At 48.2% G+C, this 27,520-nt stretch overlaps 10 protein-coding genes across 10 annotated transcripts; 4 read left to right on the top strand and 6 right to left on the bottom strand.

Moving 5' to 3' along the window:
* The first annotated feature begins 466 nt into the window (after window positions 1-466).
* Window positions 467-2,039, top strand: DEU56DRAFT_891492 (uncharacterized protein). Its single transcript, XM_041356299.1, has 4 exons — window positions 467-692; window positions 746-1,117; window positions 1,169-1,354; window positions 1,412-2,039. The coding sequence occupies exons 1-4, from the start codon at window positions 494-496 to the stop codon at window positions 1,960-1,962; spliced, it is 1,308 nt and encodes a 435-aa protein (XP_041205340.1). The 5' UTR covers window positions 467-493; the 3' UTR covers window positions 1,963-2,039.
* An 18-nt stretch (window positions 2,040-2,057) lies between these two features.
* DEU56DRAFT_742337 (kinase-like domain-containing protein) lies at window positions 2,058-4,233 on the bottom strand (the record flags this gene model as incomplete). Its single annotated transcript, XM_041348925.1, has 9 exons — window positions 2,058-2,387; window positions 2,443-2,667; window positions 2,718-2,792; window positions 2,838-3,014; window positions 3,075-3,320; window positions 3,370-3,542; window positions 3,587-3,711; window positions 3,758-3,813; window positions 3,871-4,233. 9 exons carry the CDS (start codon window positions 4,231-4,233, stop codon window positions 2,058-2,060), a joined length of 1,770 nt encoding a protein of 589 aa, XP_041205339.1.
* Window positions 4,234-6,472: 2,239 nt separating this feature from the next.
* Window positions 6,473-9,489, top strand: DEU56DRAFT_758613 (general substrate transporter; the record flags this gene model as incomplete). Its single annotated transcript, XM_041350248.1, has 25 exons — window positions 6,473-6,560; window positions 6,621-6,737; window positions 6,790-6,801; window positions 6,849-6,907; window positions 6,957-6,980; window positions 7,036-7,187; window positions 7,239-7,352; window positions 7,410-7,420; window positions 7,466-7,500; window positions 7,554-7,690; window positions 7,757-7,807; window positions 7,864-8,040; window positions 8,097-8,104; window positions 8,165-8,194; window positions 8,247-8,275; window positions 8,326-8,425; window positions 8,482-8,577; window positions 8,619-8,650; window positions 8,763-8,788; window positions 8,845-8,934; window positions 8,982-9,008; window positions 9,070-9,088; window positions 9,145-9,213; window positions 9,274-9,296; window positions 9,348-9,489. 25 exons carry the CDS (start codon window positions 6,473-6,475, stop codon window positions 9,487-9,489), a joined length of 1,668 nt encoding a protein of 555 aa, XP_041205338.1.
* A 921-nt stretch (window positions 9,490-10,410) lies between these two features.
* Window positions 10,411-12,392, top strand: DEU56DRAFT_528860 (uncharacterized protein). The gene is made up of 4 exons (XM_041346647.1): window positions 10,411-10,987; window positions 11,049-11,791; window positions 11,845-11,925; window positions 11,985-12,392. Exons 1-4 carry the CDS (start codon window positions 10,522-10,524, stop codon window positions 12,090-12,092), a joined length of 1,398 nt encoding a protein of 465 aa, XP_041205337.1. The 5' UTR covers window positions 10,411-10,521; the 3' UTR covers window positions 12,093-12,392.
* A 412-nt stretch (window positions 12,393-12,804) lies between these two features.
* DEU56DRAFT_820315 (uncharacterized protein) lies at window positions 12,805-14,003 on the bottom strand. Its single transcript, XM_041354071.1, has 5 exons — window positions 13,742-14,003; window positions 13,502-13,688; window positions 13,215-13,443; window positions 13,056-13,159; window positions 12,805-13,002 (listed from the first exon to the last, which is right to left on the bottom strand). Exons 1-5 carry the CDS (start codon window positions 13,868-13,870, stop codon window positions 12,971-12,973), a joined length of 681 nt encoding a protein of 226 aa, XP_041205336.1. The 5' UTR covers window positions 13,871-14,003; the 3' UTR covers window positions 12,805-12,970.
* A 1,958-nt stretch (window positions 14,004-15,961) lies between these two features.
* DEU56DRAFT_528835 (uncharacterized protein) lies at window positions 15,962-17,720 on the top strand. Its single transcript, XM_041346646.1, has 4 exons — window positions 15,962-16,511; window positions 16,567-17,309; window positions 17,368-17,454; window positions 17,512-17,720. The coding sequence occupies exons 1-4, from the start codon at window positions 16,049-16,051 to the stop codon at window positions 17,623-17,625; spliced, it is 1,407 nt and encodes a 468-aa protein (XP_041205335.1). The 5' UTR covers window positions 15,962-16,048; the 3' UTR covers window positions 17,626-17,720.
* Window positions 17,721-18,144: 424 nt separating this feature from the next.
* Window positions 18,145-19,998, bottom strand: DEU56DRAFT_820302 (uncharacterized protein). The gene is made up of 4 exons (XM_041354070.1): window positions 19,846-19,998; window positions 19,774-19,782; window positions 18,832-19,719; window positions 18,145-18,775 (listed from the first exon to the last, which is right to left on the bottom strand). The coding sequence occupies exons 1-4, from the start codon at window positions 19,882-19,884 to the stop codon at window positions 18,542-18,544; spliced, it is 1,170 nt and encodes a 389-aa protein (XP_041205334.1). The 5' UTR covers window positions 19,885-19,998; the 3' UTR covers window positions 18,145-18,541.
* Window positions 19,999-21,099: 1,101 nt separating this feature from the next.
* DEU56DRAFT_903232 (uncharacterized protein) lies at window positions 21,100-21,781 on the bottom strand (the record flags this gene model as incomplete). The annotated part of the gene is made up of 4 exons (XM_041356629.1): window positions 21,100-21,199; window positions 21,230-21,313; window positions 21,364-21,434; window positions 21,715-21,781. Coding segments are annotated over 4 exons (321 nt in total), but the record flags the coding sequence as incomplete, so codon positions are not given.
* Window positions 21,782-21,895: 114 nt separating this feature from the next.
* On the bottom strand, window positions 21,896-25,450 carry DEU56DRAFT_891476 (general substrate transporter). The gene is made up of 27 exons (XM_041356298.1): window positions 25,119-25,450; window positions 25,026-25,059; window positions 24,944-24,975; window positions 24,881-24,892; window positions 24,775-24,833; window positions 24,702-24,725; window positions 24,489-24,640; window positions 24,325-24,438; window positions 24,256-24,273; window positions 24,183-24,195; window positions 23,996-24,132; window positions 23,890-23,940; window positions 23,657-23,833; window positions 23,593-23,600; window positions 23,510-23,539; window positions 23,432-23,460; window positions 23,282-23,381; window positions 23,136-23,231; window positions 23,062-23,079; window positions 23,008-23,012; window positions 22,925-22,950; window positions 22,782-22,876; window positions 22,714-22,735; window positions 22,634-22,652; window positions 22,510-22,578; window positions 22,429-22,451; window positions 21,896-22,371 (listed from the first exon to the last, which is right to left on the bottom strand). The coding sequence occupies exons 1-27, from the start codon at window positions 25,195-25,197 to the stop codon at window positions 22,224-22,226; spliced, it is 1,590 nt and encodes a 529-aa protein (XP_041205332.1). The 5' UTR covers window positions 25,198-25,450; the 3' UTR covers window positions 21,896-22,223.
* Window positions 25,451-25,574: 124 nt separating this feature from the next.
* Window positions 25,575-26,427, bottom strand: DEU56DRAFT_820296 (uncharacterized protein). The gene is made up of 2 exons (XM_041354069.1): window positions 25,981-26,427; window positions 25,575-25,933 (listed from the first exon to the last, which is right to left on the bottom strand). Exons 1-2 carry the CDS (start codon window positions 26,253-26,255, stop codon window positions 25,729-25,731), a joined length of 480 nt encoding a protein of 159 aa, XP_041205331.1. The 5' UTR covers window positions 26,256-26,427; the 3' UTR covers window positions 25,575-25,728.
* Between the last annotated feature and the right edge of the window lie 1,093 nt (window positions 26,428-27,520).

Below are 27,520 nucleotides of genomic sequence, written 5' to 3'. Positions count from 1 at the left end.
AAGGGTGCTAGGAGCATGTGTATTTATCCACACTTGATGTGAATGTTCAAGCCTGAGCTCCGATATATCAGCCGTTTCAATATGGCAAACGGAGCTATGATACATACTGCTGGAATCGTTGCAACTTTGAACGTAATGAACCAGTCACCTTTCAGCAGCGAGAAAACCCACCAGTCGCCGAGGATCGCAGCGGCGGTGTTGACTCGTGTGCATTAATGTGGGATGTCAATGTCATCGATGATAGGTCATCCTGACACCTGGAATGAGGTCACTCGATAAATCAAAGCACTAAGAAGATACATACGTCCCTGGAGGAGTCGCTGTCGCCGACAGGTCACAGCTCGCTTGAAGTTCAATTGTTGAAACGTTGAAGCGCTACCGAGGACGTGCGGAGAAATCAATGCACATGACTTTCACGTGACCGTGTCTGGTCAAATGTGGCCTGTGGGTTGTCAAACCAAAATCAAACCCATTTCAAGTTGCGACTGCCACGATGCTCAGCTCCCGCCCAATAGGGATCGCATTTGAGGGCGACTACCGCCAGCTGACGAAGACACCAGGCAATAGAATGCTGAAATCACGAAGTGCACTCCAGGAAAATGTCGGCCGCTACGTACCCGTCACAGTCGACGGGAAAGCCACGGCGAAGAAAGCTGCATTACAACAAACGTCGCTTCACCCAAATACCTTGCGTGAGCTACTTCTCTTTCAAGACCATACTACCTGTTCTTACAATGTACTGCAGAGCCACAGAAGATCCTGAAGGATCATGATGGAACAATCAAATTCAAGGGAAAGGAACCAGTCATACTCGCACCCTCTCGGCCTCTTGGGGACAAAACGCCCTTTCCAAACCGCATTGCCAACCATGCCACACCATTGCAAATGACAAAACCAATGTTTGTCACGCCCGGTGCACTTCTTCGCCCAAGTTCCGCACGAAAACATGTTAGACTTCCCCGCAGCGCCAGCAAGAGCTTTCAAACACCAGTCACTGGTGGAAACCACTGGGATGTTAGTGACATAGACATAAATCCAGAGGTTACAGCGGCGCCCAGTCAATCGATTGAAGAAGACGATTACGATGAAATTGAGTACATGCCCCCAAAGTTACCTGGTGGGTAACCTTGACAAACGCTTTCTTCTGCTGATTGACCGGCTCGTGTAGAAATGCCATACGAACCTCCGTTCGAACTTCCGAATTACAAAGAAGTCGGGAGAACACTACTCGCTCTCACTCATTCCTACCCAATCGACGATATGCCGCCGGATGCTATGACATTCACGGAGTTCACGGCAGCTGAATCTGACGACAAGTTCTTTGCCTCGAGCGATTTATCTCTTCCCCATCTCGGTAAGCTAATGTTATACAACATCTAGTCTGATCTTGACTTTCGTTGCGTACAATCAGATGATGATAGCCCATTCTCCAGGACCAATCCTGCACCTAAGCCTGAGCCCGAGGTGACTCGAGCTCCTCCGTCATCGAAGAACACTACTCGTCCGACCCAAACTACAACTCGTCCGTTGAGAACTATTCGGGCTGCATCCACAGTAGCCCATTCGACTCCGGCTGATACCTCGCGTCTGAGATCTGGCCCGCAAGCTGTTTCTCGTACTGCCGCTACACGTGTAGGCATGACAACTTCGAAACCAGCAACCCGTGCAGCATCCAGTGCCGCAGTCGTGAGGGGGCACCCGTCTAGAACGCCTTCAACGCGTGCGCCTTCGACAACTGTATCTCGAGCACCATCTACCACCGCGACGACGAGGACGCGTCCTGCAAGTACATTACCCACTGGTATTAAACACCAAGCAGGTCCAGCGAGTGGAAAATTTGGAACACAGCCTAAGGCAAGCACAAATATGAAGAGTGGAATGTCGACGAAGAAGACAGCTCAAGGAATCGGGATTGTTTTCGGAGATAGCTGGCAGGAAGAGGAATTTAGGTTTAGCGTCTAGGTTTGTGGATCTTAAGTTATATTCTGTAAACTATATTGCTGTCTACATGGTAAAATGACCTCGAAATCAGCACCTGTACAAACAGGTGGTGCAACTTATGCAAGAGAAAGAGGATCAAGATCAGTCAACCCTGTGGTGCATTCCGTTAAAAAGTCGAGGTCCCACTCCATTTCCGCGGGTGGTCTGTCCGTGCTTTTCCCTGCCATACGCATCTTGTGCGACATCCACAAAGATGCTTGGCTAGCAGTGGCTCGAAACTTTGGATCCTGGAGCCATAAATTATTGATGAAATCCCACATGTCGTCATCCAGTCCTCGTTGAAGACACTTGCTATTCGTTGGGCGTGAGGGACGGCTTCCCTTCTTGAATTTGGCATCCACTTTCGATGGGCGTAAGTCCGAGTACGGACGTTTCCCATTATACATCTGGAAAGGGATCAGTTCATGGTTAAGCTGCAAGCATGACGACGGAGATCCGTACCTCATAACATAAGCAACCAAACGCGAATATATCACATGGGCGTCTGTCCAGGGTTGACAACATACTGGGATTTGCACGTGCCTTCAGAAGTTCAGGCGCCATGAAAGATGTGGTTCCTGCAACAGGGACTATAGTAGTCTGAAGCTGTGCTTGAGAGTCCTGCGCGAATGCAAGGCCGAAGTCCGCCAAACATGCACGTCCGGAGAAGGTAACCAGAACGTTGACCTTATAACCAATATTCAGTGGCATTCTCGATGGTCAAAACATCAACATACCCCTTTCAAGTCACCATGCACAATTGTAGGTTGCATTCCATGGAGGTATTCGAGACCCCGCGCAATGTCCAATACCTGACAATTTCAGTCAGCGCTAACAGCCAGAATTCTATCACTCACCAGAGGTGCACGATCAGCATCGGTTCGCCCGAGATACGCGTTCAAATGTCCATTCTCCATCCAAGGAGATACCAGACAGGTCGTCGGTGCCCCATTATCAAGATGGAATACGCCGTAGAATGGCAAGCAGCATTCATGCTGGGTGTGACACCAGACGACTGCCTCATTCGAGAAATCCTGCAGGCAGTGATGTTATCGTTATCGAAGTTTCCTTTGGTACGCGAGAACTATGCAAACCTCGAGAAACTCCGCAGTGGTGCGACCGACGGTCAGGATCTCTTTCACGGCTACAAAGCGACCGAGGAGTTCACCTTTGAAGATTACTCCAAACCTACCATGGAGACCGGTTGGCTCCAGGTTGTCGATGCGACGAAGCTGCAGGCTCCGAGGGAAACGCTCCGACTTCCTCGACAGTCGGATGATAGCGTCCAAGAACCGACATTTGTACCATTTTTCTAATTGGTCTGACTTCATTACGAGTAACTACGAACGAATCAGCAAAAAGTGTCGACAGTACTTGGGCCAGCCTTACTGTCTGTAGTAAGTCTAGCATGGACTGGGCCATATCGCCTTTGAGTGTGATTAACTGCGAAGTAGCGTGTGGGTTGGTTGAACAACTGGCAATCAACGCCCCGATATCTTGAATGTCCAGCGCGTGTAGTCTGAACTGGCTGTTAAGAGATTGGTTACAGACGTGCGACTTCACTTGAGCCTGGATAAGATCAGCTGAATCACACTCGATACATAACGACACGCGCTAACCTGGCTCATTAGTCTAGACAGGGCGTCTTTGATAGCCTTGAAATTTATGAGACACCACGTGCTGCCCCGTGATGCCCAGTCTTTTCTCATCTTCCGCAGGTCAACCAGCAGGCTACAGCAACGTAAGATTAAACAATGAAGATAGGACTTGCATGTACTTCGGCTTGTCAGGGGCACAAAGGTGAAGGTGCGTAAATACATGCGCATATAGTGTCTGTCCGTGGACACCGTCAGATCTCCTATGAGACTTCATAACCAAGATCCCACTGACCGGGAAAATTGGCATGTGTCGCACTCCTTTGGTGCATGCACGTCGCGCTACTGCATCCAGGCCCTTGAATTTATACACCAAATCCTGTACCTGAAATCTCACTGAGCTACGAAGATACTGCGTAGAGGTCCGAGGCGAGTCCGTTCGACTGTTGCGGGATAGTGCAATGTCTTCGATGGTCGTTGGTGCGGGAGGTCGAGCTGGATTCAGCCGCTGCCAAACAGAAAATCGCGTGGTTGGAACTGTACTCAGCGTAAGATCTGATTCTGTGCTCAGTGTATTGCTCGATCCAGAAGGAGCGCCGGTCAGGTTGCCATACAATGGAGGAGGAGCTGCCGGTTGGTGAGGAATTCTCGCGAACATGTGCTTCTGTCGAATATGAAGATTGTACTCCGAACGCCTCACAACTTTGTGACATTGATTGCATTCTATCGAAGGCACGCCTCCCCATGTCACTGACATGATACAGAAGAAACGAGTGTCTTCCTTCTATATGGTCTGAATACGGGAGACTATGTCACTGAAGGAAGATGGAGAAGATTGACAGAGTCTGGTTTGAGCACTTGAAGTGATTTATTACCTTGTTTATAAGGTTAGAACTGATAATTGTCAGGCTGAATTCGGTGAAACCAAGTTGTGGAAACCGTTGGCGCAGGTGGGTAAGGCATCGTCGAGGTTTCGGAATGCAGGGTTTAGGCCAAGTCGCGGGGCCTTATAGGTCCACTCCTTGTTCCGCTCCTTCGACGTAGTCTTTAGCTCGCCTCCGCTCAATTGTACTAGCTAGTAGCTCGCTTAGGTTGTTTTTGTCGCTTTATTTTTACTCCTACGTCGTTGTCTCCCTATTTTTCCTTTGTTGTTCTCTACCCCCATGGTTAGAACAATGGTCGGGTGCTAGACCTCGAAACCCCGTACTCCCGAGCCAGTTTCGCCAATCCTAACCACCCTGCCATCGAGCTCAACGAGAGCTGCATCATGGAACATCATCACCGAACGCCAGCACCAGCCAGTCGCAGTTTTGTCCGAGATCTCAGGGCTAGAAACAGTCAAGGACGACATCAAAAATCTTCACCGGCAACTCATAGAAAAGAAGAAGAAGATCACCGAGTCCATTAATTTACACCAGAGACTCGGATCGGCTCTGGCGCTTGCCAGCTGAAGTTCTGTCCGAAATTTTTATTCATTGTCTCCCAGAAACCAGTCGCTTGTCGCCCATATCAAATTGAGCTCCCATGCTATTGGCTATAATATGCTGACGATGGAAGGAGATTCCTATGAACATGTCCACTTGACGGTGCAGGCTATAGTTGAAGGTTGACTGGGACTGGCAGCAGAAAGCTCTATGCTATGATTTATGGCTCAAGCAATCGCGAGCGCTCCCGCTCTTGCAATTTACGAACATGGAATCACCAGGGGTTCAAGGCATTCTTGACGCGGTCAAATTGTTCCCCGGAGAGCCTGATCTTCAGCTCGGGAGTTAATGGCGACAAATGAGCACTGAGCAGAATACGTTGCCCTTATTCCTTCCCTCAAAGTAGTACAAGACGGAGTCTTACGCATACAGTGGCACACTACTCTGAGGTCAGTACTTCGCCATGTGGTCTAGCTCAAATGTTGTTGCTTCTTGCTCATCTGCTGCTCGGTCTGATAACAGTTCTTGGTCAATGATCCTCTAGCCAACGAGGGAAACTCTGGTTTTTACAGGTGCTCTGCGCCGCATGTTGGAGTATCATCGAGTACCTTGTATGCGTCTTACCGCAGTGCAGCAATATCACATTGTCAGTCACCACTCCTAGTGTTGGAATTGTCGTTGAGAGCATCCACGTTTTCCCAAGGTTTTCCCAAGGCCCAGCCAGTTTCTAGAAGTCGTGCATGTGCAGGATATCTCGGTTGTGACCCCTCATTTCTCCCGATAATTTGCAGTTTTGAGGAGAAGCTTACACGGCGCTGGATCAGCTCAACGATTTCACACACGAAATGCTACACACACCAAATACACAGTGGTGTACCATTGCCAAAACGTATCAGGATTCAGGAAACATTCTTTTGGAATTAACATGACTTCCCAACGTTGTGGTAACACCGCGTGACGACACAATTGTATTCTCAAGCTCGCTGTCGAGGGACTCGAGGCAGCGAGCTCAATACCCGCCTAATCCTCCACCCTGTTCCCCAGTCAACTGTGCTTACTGTTGGACAACATAACTCTCCTTCCCCGCAGTCTCTTTCCTACGACTGGAATCAAACTGGGATTGGTGAATCAATATTAGCTGTCCAGAACCGTGACTGGGACCCTCGGAGCTGTCACTCTCTCATGTGATACAGTCATAGTATATATACTTTATGCTGAAATTACCGCGGTAAGGGTACAGTATCTATATCATACGCTCTCGTGATTGTGTTGTTGGCAAATGGCTTGCGGCCTGCTGTACCAGAGCTCTGGCTCGAACATATCCATGGTATCTTAATTACCGCATCACCACGTATACTGCTCATCCTGAATATTTGAAATTTCTAGGACATCGAAACAGACATTTATTAAATCGAAGTAGCTGTTCAAGTTTAATTCTCATACTGTCGCACTCCCTCCACTTCACAACGAAGTATGAGTGCTGGTCCCGCTGTCGTCGCCAAAGGCTCTGCGGCAGCCTACACTCACCTGCTCCATTCAAAACCATGGTACAGGAACACGCGTATGTCACCCTCACCGCGAATGTATCAGGAAAGAGAGTACTGATAACATGAAATAACAGGCCTCATCATACTGAACTTTTGGATCGGCATCATGCAGGTTCCAGAACACATTCTGATTTACATTCCGTTAACTGGTCCCAACAGGTTCTTATCGTCATATACATATGGTTATGACGGTGAGCTCTACACCTTGGGTCATTCACAAGCCTATCCTCATGTGTTTCGTAGCTAGTATGATGAGTATGTGGCTTTGTGGTTTTCAAGATGGCATGCTGAATGCAGAACAGACGGCCTGCAGTCTTTGACGCAGTGGAATCAAGCGTTCGATTATCCTAATGGCGCGAATGTGTGTCTACTTTTGCATGTCCGTTAACACTCACTCATCTGCTGGCAAGCTCGGATTGCTCAGTGCCATTCAAGTAAGTCAATTATAATAGCGGTTTCCGAGCCTGGTTAACTACAGGACGACATCAGAACATTGGTGCCTTGTGCGGTTACCCGTTTGCACCCTACATGTCTGATGGCATGGGTCGACGGTTCTCAGTCATCTTTGGTGCAAGTTTGATGATTGTCGCCACCGCGATGCAAACTGCTAGTATGTCTGTGGAGATGTTCATTGGAGCCCGGTAGGAACCAAATGGTTACTCGCAAGAGTCATTTCTAACACACTTCTGCAGTTTCTTGGTCGGTTTTGGTCAGACGTTTGCGGCCACTGCCGCCCCACTCCTTGTCGCTGAGGTTGCATACCCTTCTCACCGTGCTAAAGCAACTTCACTGTACAACTCATTAGGGTGAGCTGCTTTGGTCATTTCATCGAGGAATAATTTCATCGGGATATCATCCTACAGGTTTGTGGGAAGTATCGTGTAAGACTTTCGCAACATAAGCTTCGCATTCATCCCAGCTCACCAGTTGCCATCACGTAGCGCGGCGTGGAGTGTTAGTTTTGCTCATTCGAAGCCAAAAAAAAGTTAACGTGATCGTCTTTGCAGACCTATGGCACCTTCACCATCCAAAGCAGTTGGTCGTGGAGAATTCCTTCTGCACTCCAAGCTGTTTCATCCTTGATCCAAGTCTTGTTGTTCTGGTTCATCCCCGAGTCTCCACGTTGGCTTGTCAGCAAGGGAAAGTGAGTACGACTCTTCTTGAAATTTCACGGGTCCGACAAAGTTGTGTGCTAATCTATTGCGCTAAGGGAGGAGCGTGCTTTAGAGGTCCTCTCTTACTATCACGCGGACGGCAACGCGTGAGTGTCATACATTTCTTTCTGGTATCAGCGCTTGAACCAAGTCTATCATGCAGACAAGACCCCCTTGTGCAGTACGAATTCGAAGAAATAAAGGCTGCTATTGCTTTTGATCGGGAAGTGGCTGGTAATGTTGGCTGGCTAAGCTTGTTCAAAACCCCCGGAAACCGGAAGCGTGTACGCATTGTTGTTGCGCTTGCGGTCTTCTCCCAGTGGTCTGGCAATGGTTTGGTGTAAATTCTGTGCTATCTCCTTTCTGGGATACTTCTGACGGTCCGTGTATTTGCAGTAATTTCTGTAAGTTGACTTCGTTCATGTATGGCGCGAACGATGATGATTAAATCCATCCTTCGACAGACCTGAACAAGGTCTTCATTGCAATTGGAAGTGGGTGAGTCGTGACTTGATGTACGGCCAGCTCATGATTATTCCTGCGTAGTCACGGACCAGTTAACCCAGCTGCTGTTTGTAGGTTTGGATGAACTGCGTGATGCTCGCTTGTTCACAAAATTCTCTAGGGTGGTATTCTCACCACCTACAATTTCGTTGTGTCTGTTATTGCCGGCATTTATTGTGACCGTGTGGGCCGACGCCCGCTGTTCCTCACATCTTGTGCTGGTCAGCCATAGTCCGCAGGCATATACACACGACCAGCTGATGTATCTTGTTACTAGGTATGACTGTCTTCTGGATCGCGCAAACGATCTGCTTCTCCATTCACCAAAACACCGGTAGCACCTCAGCCGGCTACGCATTCGTTGCTTTCATTTGTGAGTAGTACATGGGAGCTGATTATGTGTGGTGCTGACAGGCTTTCGAGCGCAGTTCTTTTCTACGCGGCTTGTAAGTGGTAAATTGCTCCCATGTTGTTAATCTAATCACATTCCTATAGTCGACGTTCGTGTTTTTAACTGATGCGTCTTTATTCATACTGAATGACTTGGTATATCATCAGATTGCTTTCCCGCCTCTCCTTATCTCGTGAGTTATGCGATCTTTCGGTCATGGTGTGAGTCTAACTCTACATATTCTACAAGGTACTCCGTCGAAATTTTCCCATTCGACCTCCGTGCCAAGGGTTACATCGTGTTCAGCTTCGCGCTGTCCCTGTCTCTGATCTTCAACCAGTATGTCCTATCTTCTTTGTCTTTTGATGGTCCGCTCACATTCGCAGATATGTCAACCCCATTGCCCTCCAAGTGTAAGTCCTAATATGAACCTCGTGCTTGCAGCTGACAGCTGATATCGAATTCGGGTCTCAGTCTGCAGTGGAAATACTATGTGAGCTTTCTCGCAAATGTCTTGCACGAGTTTATTCATTTGATGGTCAATCTCAGTTGGTGTACATTTTCTGGCTATGCTTCGAATTTGGGTTCTGCTACTTCTATATCATTGAGACTAGACACGTGCGTATAACGTTTGTTGTTGCTTAATACATGATCCTCGGCTCACAAAATTCTCGTCAGCGCACTCTCGAAGAAACTGCCGCGTATGTTACAGTGATCATCGCTGCGATATTCTACTCATAACCCTCCCTTAGCATGTTCGATGGTCAGGAGGGCGTGACGAAGATTCATAACCAAGCTGCCGCATATGCAGGCATCACGCACGGCGTGGACGAGCTCAAAGAGAAGGAGACGAAGCCGGACCCTGTAGTCGCTACGGAAAATGAGGCTTCCTGACAGAACCCATGCGAGATAGATCGAGAACATACATTTTTGCTTTTCATTGTTCGAACCTTCATGACAGTGAGGACGACCCAGCGATGCAGTGTGTCCGATGTTGAGTTCCGAGATTCTTAGCCTACGAGTTTAGCTGTATGATCTGGTGTAGATCATGGTAAGTGTTATAACAAGCAATGCATCCCTATTTAGCCTCATCTTCCCGCCTTCCTCAGCGTCAATCTGTCATGTCACTGTTCCCTGGAACATTTGATGGCCGTTTCAACAAGTCAACCTAATGAGATGGCCGACTGCATATGTTCCAGGTAACCGCATCTGACTAGCGTCTTCAGCGAACCGTCTACTCCAGTGGGATGAGGATCCTCCTGAGCTCAGGCACATAGTAATAACTTGAAGTACATTGAGTAATTTGGCAATGTTCACAGCCGTCCATGGGAACATGATTTGAGGTGTTTCCACCCGGTCCATGGCCTGATCGACGATCAGTGATTCAGTACTTGTGATAGGTCGGCAGGTCATGGTCACATACCGATGATATCAGGCACTTGTCAGTGTTATGCAAGCTAAGCACTCCATTGCAGACTCCTCGAGGTTCGTATACTTGTCTGCTTTGCGGCGTGTGACCTTGTTTGCATAATTAGGACCCTCCCATGGTCTCGGATCTCAACTCGGTTAAATGTGTATGACACTTCAAGTTGATGGGAATCACTGCTGATTAGAGAATCGCCTTGAGAATGACAGTATACTTATCGTCGGAATGATTTCGAAAAGTAGTGCACGACAGTGGCCTGCAGGTTCAGCCGGTAGTTTGTAGACGTAGGCATGCTGCGCACCGAACGTTCCATATCATGTATGTAAGCGAAGCACTGAAATCTCGGAGTTACGCAGTTGGCAAGGAGGAATGCTGAGCTAACCGGGTGTGAAGCATTCTAGTAATGCTGCGGCGTGGCAACTTGATCTACTCAAAACGCTCATAACAATTCCCTTGTGTGCTCTCTCCGTTGCACTTCTTTAACTTATCCGCCATCTATTATGGCCAAGCTTCCTTCATTGCTCGCCATCCGACCCCGATCCTTGTCCACAAGAGTCCTCGTGCTTGGTGCTATCATCACCTTCGCGATCGCCCTCTACACATTCTCTTCGACTGAATACTCTTTTCGCATATCAGACTGGTCTTCAATATTCTCACAGCAACGACAACACAGTCCATGTACTCCAGAACAGTGGTCGGACGGGCGTTGGGTATATAGCCCGACATCTGACTTGAAGAATTTAACAAGTCCAGAACAGGCACTTGCCTTAGCTGGCTTCGAGGGTTGTGCTGCGGACCGTGAATATCACTGGCATTTGGGCACAGACCACGAAGAACAATGGGACAGATTTCCCAAGGTTTCTTCGTATAGATGGGCGCCTTCGAGTCAGTGTGATGTGCACCCTCTCAACGGCGCAGCGATGGTCAAGGACATGGTAGAGAATGGCGGGTGGCTTTTACTGGGCGGTATGTCCGCTCCGTCCTTTTGTGTTCCGGTTCTCATGCGTTAGGTTTCCTGGCTCTACAGACTCGATAACAGAAAACCATTTCTTCTCGTTGTCATGTCTGTTGTACCCGCATGTCCGTGCAACCCCAAATTACACAGAAAACCCTTACTTCGACCGCGCGTGGCAGCAAAATCTATACCTGTCGCCGTCGTCACCCATAATACCTGAAATTGCCATGCCGGAAGGCTTCTCGATCGAAAACACACCACTCGTTTCATTCCGACGCGTTGACCTGCTTCTTAATGGAACAGAATTAGACGCAATATATCACAGCTCAGCATTTTTTGATGAACCCACCGACTTCGACAGCGAAGATCCCAGTTCACAACCAAACAGGACAGAATCTTTATTCAGCGATGAGGCGTTTTGGTCGCTTTCCCCTTCAGAATACATGCCCACATTCCTTGATTCACCTCCAGATGCCAACTATGGTACGTTGGTTGTGAGTACTGCCGGACACTGGACGACAACCGTGTTCGGTGCATTCCGCGACGATGACGCCGGAGAAGATGCTGGTTACGGTATCCAGAATGTACTTGCGTTCTTCAAGGTCGCGATGCGGGCTTGGGCAGAAGAAGTCCAGGACGCCATAACAGAATACCATATAAATGGGGGCACACGTCCAAAACAAGTAGTTGTTAGAGCGTATCTGCCTGGCCATGAGAATTGCCATAACATCTTCGAGCCTACGAAGTCAATCACCCCATGGGTCAACAAGTGGTACAATTGGCCGTGGATTGCGGACTTCAACACAGAATTCCAGGTCAGCCCTTCGAGACGAATATGAGGTGCGAGGATGCTGACTTTCCCTTAAAGGAGGTGCTGTCATCATCATCCGAGTTCCCGGATATCTATTATCTTCCGATCGAGAGACCGGGACGCCTGCGCCCTGATGCTGTAAGTCAATTATAATCTCGCGCACTATTCGTACCTCTCATGAGTAACTGTCCTACCAGCATGCTGCTGGAGATTGTTTGCATCTCATATCGGGTGCTGGCGTTATCGAGGGATGGTCGCACTACATCTGGCATTTTGTCACACGTGAAGTCCAGCGGAGGATCTGACGTGGCCCACTCTCACCACTACACACCCGTCACATAAAGAGAGATCGGAGAAAGATACCCCTAGATTGGGAAACAAGGATACTGTTTTCTAAGGAAAGGACACTCGCCTATATTTATATATATATGGCACCAGGCCGCAGGCGCTATGCCTGCAGCACTTCATAATCCTACCAGCGTCGGATACATAATATTCTGGAAATGGATTGGAATGCATCCCTGGTTGTTCTGTTCTCTACTCTCCAGTTTGATGGTTCTTCCGCCTTTGCGGCCTGACGCCGACCTCCTGCGAGGCTATTCACAGGATCTGATTATGACAGGCGTTACATTTAGAAGCCAGTGGCGCAAGACGTGCAAGCGATGATCGTACACGGAAGATGTCGAAGAGAGGTCACTTTCCGAACGGCGAGGAAAGCCTCGAACACTTGTTGTCGTACCAGGATCTGTATATCTACAAGGCTCATGAGCTCGTTGTTAGTCTCTTGGAAGGACACGTCAACACATTGGCCCCCCGCTGCGTTTCAGTGTCCATGTGTACCTGGTTGATCAAGTGGATATAAAAAAAAGACTCGCAGCGTCTCTCATCACCACAGAAGTCACGTATGGATGCGAGATCAAGTTTGCCAAGGGGTGATCTCAGCTTCGTGACCTCTATTCAGAAGATCATTCGTATAATCACTGAAGAATGCCAGTCACATTCATCTCAACGACGACAGACAATATCACGGCTTCATTCATCACTCATGCACTATATATCTGCATTTCTAAATTCGTCGCACTATTCTCCTGCGAGTAAACGATCTGACAGGCGAGCACCGCGACTCTCGACAATATTCCCGCAACCGTTCTTCGTCTGACAACGGACCTGAAATACGAGTCGTCTATGCTACTCTACCTTTGGCTCGCAGGATTTCTGGGGTCGGGAGAGTTAGCATGAGCGGGGACACATAAAATACCATAACCTACCCAACGAGGTGTATTTGAAAATGAAGGTAGTTACAGGATAGTCCGGATCAAATTCATGATGGTACGATGTCTGTTCTTCGCGATCCGGGACTTCTTCCCCGAGGCTTAGCAAAATCTTAATGATAGAAACTTGAAGTGAGGCATGGGACGAATACACACCTAACCTGGTGAGCACGACCCTTTTTCAAGCGTTCGTCTACCATCCTTTCACCCATACAACTCGGAAGAATGTGGTTATTGTCCTTTGGCTTCCTGACTGTCTTGCGCTTCCTGGCTGTCCTCGACTTCCTTGACCTCCTGGGCTTTGAAATATTGAACCTCCCCCTTTGTAATGTCAATATGATTTCACCAATTTCGTTAGACTCCGGATCCATCATTGACTCGTCATCTGAAATGTAGCTAGTGTTAGAAGAAGCTCCGGACATCGTTATATATTGTGGACTAACCAGTGAATTGTATATCCTTGAACATCAACTTTCTTCCGACGGTTCCGTCGGAGAGGCAGTCAAATTCCACTGTACCCGTCCAGGGTGGTTGCACAACCCATGGGGGACATTCAAACCCATCCACGGAAACAGATGCATGAATGCCAGAGGACTGCGGAGCAGAGATAGCCCCCCTAACTTCAAAATACTAACGAGCCTTTTGTTAGGATATAAGCCAGTGATGAACATTACTAGACTGACCTGCCCTGCTTGAGACGGAATCCAGCATGTCAATCTGTTTTCTGATGGGGTATTGGACACAGTGACGCAGAATTCATCAAGTTGCTGGTCATTAATGTAAACCCCCGCTGAAAATTTACCCCAGATCATGATGTAGTAGAGGCTGTAGAGCTAGGTAATGCAGACAATTGATATTCAGAATGAGAAACTTGGGTGGAATTTAAAGCTTTTAAAGCTCCACTTAAAGCTGAGTCCGCATTCCGAAAGTTGTTCGGAATAATGGACGCGATGTCGACGTCACGGTCGGGTATTGTTTGAAATTCAACGTTAACAAGGCGGGGCCCCACATTTTGCCTTTCTAGGACTACTCACGCCAGCGATATCCACTAACATAATCTCACCGTGTGGCACCTGCACCGTCCTCCGTCGTTCGATGCTGCAGCTCTCGCACTTCACGGATCCCTTGTATCCTTTTGCATACTTACCTTGCCGTCCGGTTTGGAAGATTTGTGGGCACCCAAATGAACCAAATCTGTGAGCCTGACACTAGCTCTCGCTACCGCGACAGGGACATCAGTAGTACCTCCGTCTGTCTCAATATCAACGTACGACGGACAACTGGCGTCCAAGTCACATGTCCCCTCAAGAAATTTTCATTCTCCAACCCTACCTTCTGTGTTTGTATCATCTCGTTAGACTTCAGGGCCCTTTGCATTTCAATAGATTGGCATGTAAGCCCAGAACATGAGGTCCGAGCTCCGGCGGACTCTTGGCGTATACAGCAGTCACGACAATGAGTGCAAAGTCTATTTCTTCCATATCTATCGTTTTGCGGCACTTGATACTGATATAAGATACCATCAAACTATCGTTGAATCTGGGCCGCGAGATCTCATTATAACCAACTGCATAACTACACTCATAAATAGCGCCCGCATCAATTGACTGTAGCCTAGACTTCCCTTCAGTTTTTGATACCTTCTACTAGTACTAAGTACGCAGTACACCTGAAACACAGTACACGCAAGCTGGAGTGGCAGCAATAAATTCAAGTTCCCACTACCGCGACCTCTGCCGTCTGACTAAAATCCCCTATGGTTTATTCCTCACTCAGCGAGTCACGAAAATTTTACAACATTGAGATCAGTGTCTAGCATCCCCGAACGGCCAAAATATTATTACCTGCATTAAGGCATTGGGCAGATCACGTGCAGCCAGGAGTCTCGGTTGCAAACTTGCACCTCTCCGAGTCAGTTAGCTTTGCGAATTCCGGAAAGATATAAAACGGTTGAAGTCAATTTAACACGTTTCCTGCCACTGGGCCTTCCTCATGCGACGACGTCTATAATGACTTCGATTCATTCCCAAAGGTACTTATTCTACTATCAGCATCACACGCTACTGATCGTGTTTCTCAAGAGATTAACGGGTACCATGATGATGTCGAATGCATGGTGTGTCTCGGGCTATCATACCTCCATAATTTTTGTGGTATCTAACTCCTCCCCATAGGGCCATGGGTCATGTTAAAGAAATTTATGCAAATCCATCGTATTTTAATCCCGGTTTGGTGCGGACGGAGAGTTGAAAGATGGGCCTACGTACATCGTACATCATCACCTCGCGGCAATGTCGCAGCCCAAGAGCTCCAAGTCGTGGCGTTAACGAAACAAACGTAGGATAGGGTCGCACACCGTACCTGGTCCGTAATAACTTTATTCTCAACAATTGGAAGTTAAACATTGATGCACAGGTATTAGGTCGAAAAAACTAGAGGGGCAATATTTCTGGACGTGAGCATATCGCAGAGGTGTATAAAAAAAAACGCACCCAAGAACCCCAGATAGAAAGAAATGAACTCGAACTCGAGTTATGTTCAGTTCAGGGTGTAGCGTAAAGCGCGCGCGTTCCTGGTAACTTACACCATGTGCGTCACATCTTTCTGCGACGTGGGACCTTAAGCATAATTAATTAGGGCGATCTTTTGGATTCCCCCTAGGGCCCGGTTATCGGGTATATCCTCGATGACCCCTGATGGGATTGCAATCCTAATCAGAGGGTCGCCTTTCAGGATGTCCGTTGTCGAAGCATTTCGAAAGTACACGGTCAGGTGGTGTATAGGCAACGCGGGCTCAGTGGACATGCCAGGATGAGATACCTGCTATGGCACCGTTGCTAAGTTTATGTAAACTATGCAAGATATGTTGCGCGCAGTCAAGGAATCAGGCCCAGGAGTTATGCGGCGTGGCAACTTGATCTGCTTAAACCCTCATTAACATTTCGTATGTAGCCTCCTATTGCACCTCTTGAAGTTATCCGCCGTTCATTATGTTCAGAGTTCCTTCATTGCTCGCCATCCGCCACCGTTTCTTGCCCACGAAATTTATTTTACTTGGTGTTATCATCACCTTCGTGATCGCCATCTACACATTCTCTTCTCCATATTCTTTTCGCATATCAGACTGGTCTTCAATACTCTCACAGCAGCGACAGCGTAGTTCATGCACTCCAGGACAGTGGTCGAGCGGGCGTTGGGTGTACAGCCCGACGTCTGACTTAGAGACTTTAACGCGTCCAGAACAGGCACTTACCTTGGCTGGCTTCGAGGGTTGTGCTGCGGACCGTGAATACCGCTGGCATTTGGGCGTAGACCGCGAAGAACAATGGGGCAGATTTCCCAACGTTTCTTCGTACAGATGGGTGCCTTCGAGCCAGTGTAATGTCCAGCCTCTCAATGGCGCAGCGATGATCAAGGACATGGTGGAGAATGGCGGATGGTTTTTAATTGGCGGTGTGCTTAGTTCCATCCTTTCGCCCATTTAATTCTCATTTCCCTGATTTTATAGACTCCATAAGTGAAAATCACTTCTTTTCCCTGTCGTGTCTGCTGTACCCCCATGTCCGAGCAACTCCAAACCACACGCTAAACGCCCCCTATGACCATGCATGGCAACAACATCTGTATCTGTTGCCTTCATCACCTCTAGTATCCGAAATTTCCATGCCGGAGGGCTTCTCGATCGAACACACGCCACTCGTTTCATTCCGACGTGTTGACCTGCTTCTTAATGGAACAGAATTAGACGCGTTATATCACAGCTCAGCATTTCTCGGTGGAGTCACAGACTTGGACACCGAAGATATCATTTTTGAACCAACCAAGGCAGAGACTGTATTCGGCACTGAGCCATTTTGGTCGCTTTCCCCTTCAGAATACATGCACGCGTTTCTTGACTCACCTCCAGATGCCAACTATGGCACGCTGGTTGTGAGTACTGCCGGACATTGGACGATATCCACTCTAGCTGCATTGCGCGATAATGACGCCGGAGCACATGCTGGTAACGGGATCCAGAACGTACTTTCATTCTTCAAGGTCGCGATACGAGCTTGGGCAAGTGAAGTTCAGGACGCCATCACGGAATACCGTAAAAAAGGGGGCAAACGTCCAAAACAGGTAGTTGTCAGAGCGTATCTACCCGGCCACGAGAACTGTCATAACATCTTCGACCCCACGGAGGATATCACGCCCTGGGTCGGCGTGCCTTGGAATTGGCCGTGGATTCCGGACTTCAACACAGAATTTCAGGTCAGTGCCCTCGAGATGATTGCGAGGTGTGAGGATGCTGACTTTTTCCCCCTCCAAGGAGCTTCTGTCATCTTCGTCATCTCATGAGTTCCCGGACATCTTTTATCTTCCAATTGAGAGACCGGGGAGACTGCGTCCTGATGCTGTAAGTCGATTCTAGTCTCTCACGTACTGTTCTTATCACTCATACGTGTCGTACCAGCATGTCTCTGGAGACTGTTTGCATATCATGTCAGGTGCTGGTGTTCTCGAGGGGTGGTCGCACTACATTTGGCATTTCGTTACACGCGAAGGTCGTCGGAAAAACCAGATGTGATCCCGCACTCCCCGCACCTTAAACCAATCCCGGCGGTAGCTTGGGGAGTTAGATAGTAGACGCCCACATTTGGTAAGGATGCTGGTTTCAAATCAAAGGACAAATCCCTCGCCTGTGCTTCTCCATGGAAAGGACCCTGTATATGTATATTTATTTATGGCACCAGGTCACACGCGCACCGCTCATAATCCTACCAGCGTTGGATACATTCGTAGTAGTACGTATTATGGACATGCGGGGTGCATCTTTGGTCGTTCTGTTCTATGTACTTCGTTCCTGCGATACTCCAAGTTTGATGGCTTGCACGACGCACGGCTCCCTGGTTTGGCACGGCTTGAGGCGTCGACCTCCCGCGAGGCTACATCATTCGGACTCATAAGCATCGCATGCTATGGCAAAAAAGGAAGATCGTACACGGAAGAAAGCGAAGAGAGGTCACCTGTCCGACGGCCTCGCATTGTGGGGTAGAGCATGTGCTCCTCGTCCACTTCCAGGCTGCTTTGAGTTCATTATGTGGCTTCTCCAGCAGAAACGATAGCAGCACTACAATTGATTAGTTGTTGGGGCTTAAAAATACCGCTGATACAACAGAAAAGCTAAGACAAGCACACTAAATGGCTAGGAAAGATACAACCAAAGAGATGAATGAGTCCTTTTCTGAGTGCTAGACATGGCACAAAACGGCAAGATAATATAAAAATATGCGAGCGGACGAACGCGAAGGAGTTACGACTGTGCGGATAGGCGCGGTACGGGCCAAAGGACGCTATGGAACTGCGTGAAGCAGGGGGGACGGGCGTTGTGCTACGAGTGGTGATAATACAAAATATTATCAGTCTTGACGAACTTCTTTTTTTTTGAGTACAACGTCCACAGGCGTCTATTCATCCTCTTGGATATCGAGGAATGCGATTGATTAGTACATGCTCTGTGGTACCATGGGAGATGAGTTTGCAAGCATGCTCTCTGTCGACATTTGTCGTTCATGCTGGTACATATGCGGGAGAGTCCGTCCTACGGCGCGCACCGACCCTGGATAGAGCATTGATAGGTCAGAGCGGGCATGATGGATGACATGTTCCATGGACACATTTCTGCTTTGTGAAGCCGAACTGTACGGAGGGGCGGGCGAGTTGCTGTGGGTAGGTCCCTGGGCGACACAAGTCAGTGAAAACATATGTATGACGACCGACATTCAGGACTCACTGGAGTATAGTAGGAGGATTGTGGAATATAAGTTGTTGGCGCGGTTGTCACGGTCCGTGAATTAGATATCGATTGTGGACCTTCGACTGCACTGTATTCCGGTGCAGCCGTTCTGGCCGAAGTGGGAGCTGACCCAGGGGGCACAGGCACTGTAACACCTTGGTGGTATGCTGGAGTCAAGGGTGCTTCGTGTGTAGAGAAATCATCTCCAATTTGCATGACCCCGCCATGATATCCTCGACTGGGATCACCCTCGTCATCAATCGACTGTTCATGCACCGGCGGAAGACCACCGATCCATCTTTGTCTCGGTGCAAAGCTTGGGCTGTTTAGCGACCCATCCCCGTGTCCCAGAGTACTACTCTCATCAGGACCCTCTACCACCCAGCGATGACTTGGTACTTGTGGCTTGACCTCTCGAATCCCCACGCCAAAAAGGCGCCACCATCGCCATGACCGCCTCCCAGGTTGGTGAGACTCCTCAGGCATTTGCCTGCGAGAAGAATCGGAATTATAGTTGTTGTGGGGTGGGAAAGGGAAATCGAAGGAGTCTGCTAGTGGTGTTTGTGAATCAGTTGAGTCCGATCGAACATATGAGTGGTATCTTCGCGTGTAACGTGGGGTGCCCATGGATGAATCCAGTGTAAAGGGAATGCTAGCATGCTGCACTCGATGACGGTATTGAGGCATGAAGACCTGTGCAGGTCTCGAGACGGATACTGCATGTCGAACTCGGCGAAAGTGGACTTTGAAGTGGTCTGACCATTTGTACCACATCAAGTACGCAGCAAAGATTATGATGAGTGCAACGCCAACAATTATGGGGGCTGTTATCTGCATAGGACCCCAAGCATCATCGGTACTATCACTGCCGTCGGTAGCACGGGGCTGTATTAAGTATTTCAGCCTCGCCGCCAGAAACTGAGAATATTGGACACCTACAGAGAGAACCTGTCAGTGATAAGTAGGTAAGTACGATGGGATATTCGAAAGGCTTCCGTCTGTAGTGCTTACCTGGTGCTGGAGCTGATCTCGAGAGGGTATGAAAACCATGACATCAATTTGGCTCGCAATCCACGAGTGAGAGAAAGAAAGGATACGGAGATACAAGCGATATCTTTACAGGATGATGAGCGCCAGCTGGGCAAGCATATTTCTGGCTAAGATTGCTACCGTGCGTCGACCGATTCACGGAATCAAATATAATTATTCCGTGCCTAGATCATTCAAGGAAGCGAACAACGCTGACAAGTGCCTGGTACCATACAATTATAATACTGAATACTGAATCATTGATCATTGATCAGGCTGAAATCACCTTAATCATGTTCTGGGTCTTGACACGGAAAAATTACTCTGTATGCTAGTACTATTGGAGGCAGGCAGGACACGCCGGTTGGATAGATGCTATGACCTGAGCACATGCCACAGTGGTGTCGGCCATCTATTTGGTGAGCCGGCCATTCAAATTTCCAAGGATGGCATGACACATTGACACGACATGACACCGAGAAAGGCCCGACGCTGCCTGACAGGCTGTTCGACGTTGGCAAGGGATGACAACTAATCGACAATTGTGCAACACCACAGAGCTGAACCTGGAGAAGAATGCATTACTGGGTGCAATACAATAGAAGGCAAATAGATCAAATCATGTTGCCCAATCAATCCGCCTCGAATGGGCTTAGTCTGACGGAAATAGTTCGTCATAGCACTGCAAACGCCAATTGACGTGATGCCTGGATGCGCAGCAGCCTTGCCATGAATATGGGTCACGCCTTCCTCCAAGAAAATACTGAGGAGAAGCCGTGAGTAGAAAACCACGGTCATTATTACTGTAGCATATGCTGAAGTTTCTTCGAGAGTGCGCTGACGATAATTGTAAGCCGAGGATCATGTATGAGCAACAAAAAGTGTGTACGCGCGTCCTTCGTCTCAACGATGAAGAAGTAGCAGAATATAAACTTGAAGCATAGCCAGGTAATATACCCAACTGATATAGACCATTGAATGAATAAAAACAAGCCGGAATTTGTGAGAAAGCTCACGTAGTACTTCTACTGCAGACTGAACATCGGGTTCTATGTCAGCAGATACAAGGAGAAGGTCCGTATTACGGGCGTAAGCGTCAAAGGCAATGGGTTGTGCTGTGCTACATGATAGCAATTGGTGAGCTGAAATGACAGAAAGTCAAACTTATATATAGCGAAAACTTACACGATCCGTCCCCAGGGATTCACCAAGACAGCTCACCCTAACGAGACATACATTGGAGTTGTTTAACTAAGGTGGAAAAGGTAATAACCGTCAGGAATGGGATTGACTCTTGCGTGTAGCTATTTGGTGTGTACCAGGCTCCAATGAACATCTGCACGGAATTACTAGCAATCTGGCTCACAGTGGCGGAAATCATCGCATTTGCACCGAGGTAAACGCCGACCCGTGACATCAGGGGTGCAAACAGCGATATTCTGAGGTCGTCCTGCAGTTAGCCAGTGCCGGCTACCCGAGCGGCCCTTACAATCAACTTACTTGAGTAATCCGAGCTTGGCGGAAGATGAGTATGTTCCAATTAACGTGCGCCAGTAGACACACCTTCCCACCTGTAAGATAAAACAGTCTGTTCCGCGTTTAGAATATCAACTCGACGACCATACAGTCACTGCGCACTCATCGTACTACCTGAAACAGTTCAGGGTAGGTTTGCTAACAAGTCAAGGTGTGGAACTCACCGCCATAACCATATGTGTAGGACGTTATGAACTTGTCAGGGGTAAGCCGGTTGGGCGTAAATTATTATGTGTTCGGGAACTTGCATGACACTGATCCCAAAGTTCAGTGCGATAAGCCTGTTATGTCATGTTAATACGGGTGTTCCTGTACCATGGTCTCGAATGAATGTGAGCGCAGGCAGCAGAGCTTCGGTGATGACAGTGGGACCAGCACCCATCGTTCGTTGTCAAGGTGAGAAGCGTGCATATCAAGTTCAAGCCAGAGAACTCAGAGCTCTGGTATGGCGAGAATTGACTTGGTCGCTTGCTCTCAAGCGTTATCGTCCCGCCATAAAAAACTTGGCAGAATATTAACAGGTGCATAACGTCACGTCAGCGTATCACGAGTTAACCATTCGGCGGGCGGACCGGCGCTGTATTGATGTCACTTGATGGCTGGATGGGAACCTGTTCCAATCTCGCGTTCTCGAGAAGACATAAAAACGTTGTTCACCATGTGCCTCGTTTTGGCGTTCGCATACTCGTGGGATCGATCCTAGGACCGACCACAGTCATAACTAGTCATAAAGCATCACAATCATGAAGAATGGGAAGAATGAAAGGGAAGTAGACCAAGTCCTTGATGATGTTGCTCAATCCGCCTCGGATGGGCTGAGCTTGTCAGGACGAGGTTGCTTCATTCGTCGGAGCAACTGCAGACTCTAATTTCGTCTCTTTCTCTTTTATGTCGTCCACACGGTGCGTGGGGTCTGCATGTGTAGCAGCCTTGTCATGAATCTGGTCCATGCCTTCTACGCCATCGAAAATGCTGAGGAAGAAGTCGTGGGGTGAGTAGAGGATCGTAGTCACGATTACAGTGACATACGCGGCAGTTTCTTCGAGAGAGCGCTGACACAAATTTCGTGAGCCGAAGATCATATTTGACCAACAAAAGTGTTGAACGCACGTTCTTCGTCTCAATGATGAAGAAGTAGCAGAACGCAAGTTCGAGACACAGACAGAAAATGTAGACCAACTGAAATAGAACATCGAATGAATAAAAACATGCCAGAAATTGCGGGGAGGCTCACGTAGTACTTCCACTGCAGACTGAGCGTAGAATGTGATGTCAGCTAGCAGCTGCAAGAAATAATATTCATGAGGGACGTACGCTTGAAGGGCAATGGGGTTGACATATCTGCGTATGTGAGAACCTTTAAACGGACAGAGAGGATGGACCATACTGGTTGAAGATCAAAGACAGAGAAAACATGAAGAGGAACACCATATAACCCTTGGCACGGAGAGGGTACGGGAAAATTTCGACGGTGTATCTTGTAGAATAAACGGTGAGCCTCACTCCAGGATTTCGTATGACTCACGAGGTAAGGAGAGGCGGGAACGCAATCTGATATTACATGAATTCAGCTTGGAGAAATAAGACACATCAACAAGAAACACGAACATTATCTGTAGAAACGTAAGTAAGTTAACAACACAAGAGCGACGGACCACTCACAAAATCCGTAGAAAAGGACTGCGCTCGAAAGTCTGTCAGCACCAGACTTAGTCAGCTCCTATTATACTACTCACAAATGAAAACAATGACAGCATATCCGGCTGTGATACTACCAGTTTCTTGGTGGATGGAGAAGCAGATCGTCTGGGCAATCCAGAAGACGGTCATACCTGACATACATCAGCCGGCGATATGTAGATTTCTCAAGACTATGGCTCACCAATACAAGATGTGAGGAACAGCGGGCGTCGGCCCACACGGTCACAATAAATGCCGGCAGTAATGTTCACGATGAAGTTGTAGGTGTTGAGAATACCATTCTAGAACCTTTCGTGAACGAGCGAGCATCAAGCACTTCTTCCAAACCTACAAACAGCAACTGCGTTGTCTGGCTTGTAACTACGTAACGATGATGAGCTGGCCCTACATCAAGTCATGAGTCACTCACTTCCAATTGCAATAAAGACCTTGTTCAGATCTGCCAAATCCAATCATGCGCATCCACGCCATACATGAATGAAGCTGGCTTACAGAAAGAACTGCGAACCCACATGCCGTCAGAATTATTTCATATACAAGATAGCATCGAACTTACACCAAACCATTGCCAGACCATTGCGAGAAGAAAGCAAGTGCGATGATAACGCGCAAACGTCTTCGGTTTCCGGGGGTTTTGATCAAGCTAAGCCAGCCAACATTTCCAGTTACCTCTCGATCAAATGCAATGGCAGTCTTGATTTCTTCGAATTCGTACTGTACAAGAGGATCTTGTCTGCATGATAGGCTTAGTTCAAGCGCTGATACCACAAAAAAATGTATGATGCTCACGCGTCGCCATTCGCGTGATAGTAAGCGAGAACTTCAAGAGCACGCTCCTCTCTGATAGTTTAGCACACTGTTGGACCAGTGAAGTTTTGAGGACAGTCAAACTCACTTGCCCTTGCTCATGAGCCAACGCGGAGACTCGGGGACGAACCAGATCAAGAAGACTTGGATCAGGGATGAAACACCCTGGAGCGCAGAAGGAATTCTCCACGCCCAACTGGTTGGGATGTTGAAGGTGCCATAAGTCTGCAAAGACGATCACCTTAGTTTTTTTGCTCACAGTGACAAATACTGACAGTCCACGCTGCGCTACGTGGTGGCAACCGGTGAGCTGGGGTGAAAGCGAAGCTTATGTTACGAACAACTTACACGATACTTCCAACGAACCTGGATGATGGTAATGAAAATCCGTTCTCATGAATCACGAAAATAGCTCACCATAATGAGACATACATCGTAGTTGCTTGACTACGTTGTGAAGGGTATGCAACCTCAGCGACAAGGAGGGGAGAAGCGACGGAAGCGAATGTCTGACCAAAACCGATCAAGAAACTGCGGGGATCTATCAGGCATAGCTCTACGAGTCATTATTTGTTGCCTACCGGGCTCCAATGAACATCTGCACAGACTGGCTAAGAGTCTGGATCACGGTCGCAGCAATCATTAAGCTTGCACCAAAGATTATTGGGAACCGCCGACCCAAGCCATCAGCCATGTATGGTGCAAATGGGTAAGCAGTCAAGGCACCGATGGTCTGATGTAGTCCTACAGTCAGCCAGCCTTCAAGTTGGAGACCGATGTGATAATTAGCTTACTTGGATGGCATTGAGCAATCCGAGCTTGCCGGCGGATGAGTACGTTTTCGCCAACATGCACCACTAGACACACCTTCCCACCAGAAGGATAACCAAACGCTTTATTCCACTGCGTCAACGACTGCAACCCGTCTGCTCCGTGTTTAGTATATAGTATTGAAAACCACGCAGTCACCTACTCATCATACTAGCTACAAACAAATCAGGATATGCTTGAAAATGACGCGAGGTATAGAGCTCACCGTCATAACCATATGAATAGGATGTTATCCACCTGTCAGGGTTAAGCTAACGGAGCACAACGGCATGTGTTCTGGAACTTGCATGATACCGATCCAAAAGTTCAGTATGATGAGGCCTGTTATCGCGTGCCATCAGTACCCTCATTCCTCCTGCTGTCTCTTGTGAGGAACTTACGGGTGTTCCTGTACCATGGTCTCGAATGGAGAAATTGAGCGTAGGCAGCAGAGCCTTTTGTGACGGACCCAGCACCCATGCTCCCTTGAAAAGTTGAAGCAGTGCGGCGGTACGACGATTAAATAGTAGTGGTATCCGTCCTGTTGGGCATTCTTGCAACATAACAAATCGGTCACTTCCAGAAGCGTCACGTCGAGGCCTCGAGGTATTCATGGACTTCGGGGTCAACGCGGTATTGAGTCACTGTTGACTCATAACGTGGGATGGGGACCTGGCGTCCTGAAAAATTGGCACCTGAAGCCTAAGGAATGAGAATCATCAGTGAACGGATGAATATCTGAGAAGGTCATTTATGACGATACAGTGATACAGCGGTATTTGCGTTGGCAAATTTCACCCACTCACCAACACAACAACACAACATTTCGAAAATCGCCTTGGGTGATGAATTTAATTATACCTTAACTTCGTAGTCTCAAATTTTGAAGCACATCAGATCAGTCGATGTTGCACGATGTATCGATGAATGTTCACTAAATTCAAGCCCTTAACGATATTCCCAATGAAAACCTACAGTTGGCGGAGCGTGAGATAACGTGAGCTGTGGTGATCACCACCAGTCACGATCCCTACTGTAGAAAATGAGCGAATATGAACACAGACCGCGGAAATTTGACGTGGAAGATCGTGGCAGGCCGTGGTAGTGGTCCCGTTTGCTCACGCCAGACCACGTCAGACTACTACTCAGCGAGACGAGAGCAGGGGAGTTATGCGCTGGGACCGCTAGCTGCGAATTCGGCAACATTTGCCTTAGCCTACAGTTGAATAAGATTATGATATTACCAAAGAAAGAAAGACTTACAGTGTCGACAAGCTTCGAGCAAGTGGCGTAGGGCTCTGTTGGGCGGTGAGGCTATTGCAGTGTGTTGTGAACTCTGCGACAGTGCCCGTCTTGCGTCGGGCTTGCCCTTCGGTACCACAGAGGTTGCGTGCTGTTGTCAATCCCGAACTCGGCTTCAAAAGGTTGTTCGGGTTTGTCGGACCTCTCTTTTTCTTGCCAGACTGGACAGAAACTTCTCCTGTAGACGTAGTAGCCTGAGTGGATGGTGAAATGAGGCGCACCCTCAAGCGATGCATTGTTCAGTGCTGGCGCCAGAAATGTGAGTGTCGAGGAGCCTGGTAGTGGGACAGAATCAGAGGACGGTTTCGACGAAGGTAAACTGACACGAGACGCTGACAGAATGCGGGTCACATATACATTTTGCGACCCGTGCTTTGCCTGCGTTTCGTATGTTAGAGAAAACAGAGCAAATCGTGCGCGTGATGATTTCGACAAAATGGACCATGGTAAACTAGTCACATGACAGGAAGGTGAAATCGACGAAGAACATTTTCTATTTTTCAGAACGAGCAGATTTCACGTTCTATGAACTTCGAATTCTATCACGATAACCGTCTCGTCTGACCATGGGTTTCACAAATTATCCTCACGTCTGACCATCGTCGGCCACGCTCAGCCAACTGTAGGTTTTGGCTGGGATTAATTAATAAGTACCTAAACGTTGCATAACTATTTATGTAATTAATATCTCCTCGACGTTCGGACGTTTGCCCGACGTCATTCTTGTGCTGGTACTAGGACTAGAGTGCTGTTGGCACCGGGCGCACAACTTGACTGTGAACTCATTCGACAATATTTTGAACGTCGCTGTCCCAACTTTACGGCTCCAAGGTGCGTTTCCATTCAAGTCATCTCTTGTTCAGATTCCCACCAGGCTTCTCGTCGCACACTCGGGCCGTCAATCGGCTCATCCTATGGTAGCTGTGTCTGTGTAAACTTGCGTGAGCTCGGACAGTTGGAGCAGGTTGGGGCATGGATGAAACACCCTGCCAAATCCAATGATGTGACGCTATTGGCGATCCGGCAGGAAATGTTGCTCTTCCTCACCATTTTGATGGTTCTTGACCACTATGGCGCTACTGGGGCATGCGCACCCTTTTTCTAGACCAGCTTCACCATATTAACAGGTCTGGGTGATGAACAATAGCTGAGATTTACTTCCGTTCCATTCTCTGGTTTATGACGAATGTGTATCAAGCGCCAGGGGTCCAACCATGTGATTGTGGTAAGTTTATGACTCGGAAGTTCTAGTTTTCTAGGTTCTGTGCGTGGCTGGAATAATGGTGGCGTAGAAGGGGGTTATCTTCATTCCAGGACTATGTGTGTCTAGAACCACATACGCCAATGGAAGCTGGGCAATATCACGCAGTGAGGTCAATTCGAGCGTCATGCACCATTCTGACGCAATGTCTCTTTGGCAGTGCATCTATGCGCAGTCTTTGACGCCTCCGCGTATTGAACCATTGCCTGACCGATGATGCCTTACTTGTCGACTGCACTA

This window comes from Suillus clintonianus (genome assembly GCF_016758775.1).
Source record: "Suillus clintonianus strain FC179 chromosome Unknown DEU56scaffold_72, whole genome shotgun sequence".
Taxonomy (NCBI): Eukaryota; Fungi; Basidiomycota; class Agaricomycetes; order Boletales; family Suillaceae; genus Suillus; species Suillus clintonianus.
The sequence above is the reverse complement of the archived record's forward strand: the minus strand, read 5'-3'. Positions and strand labels throughout refer to the sequence as shown.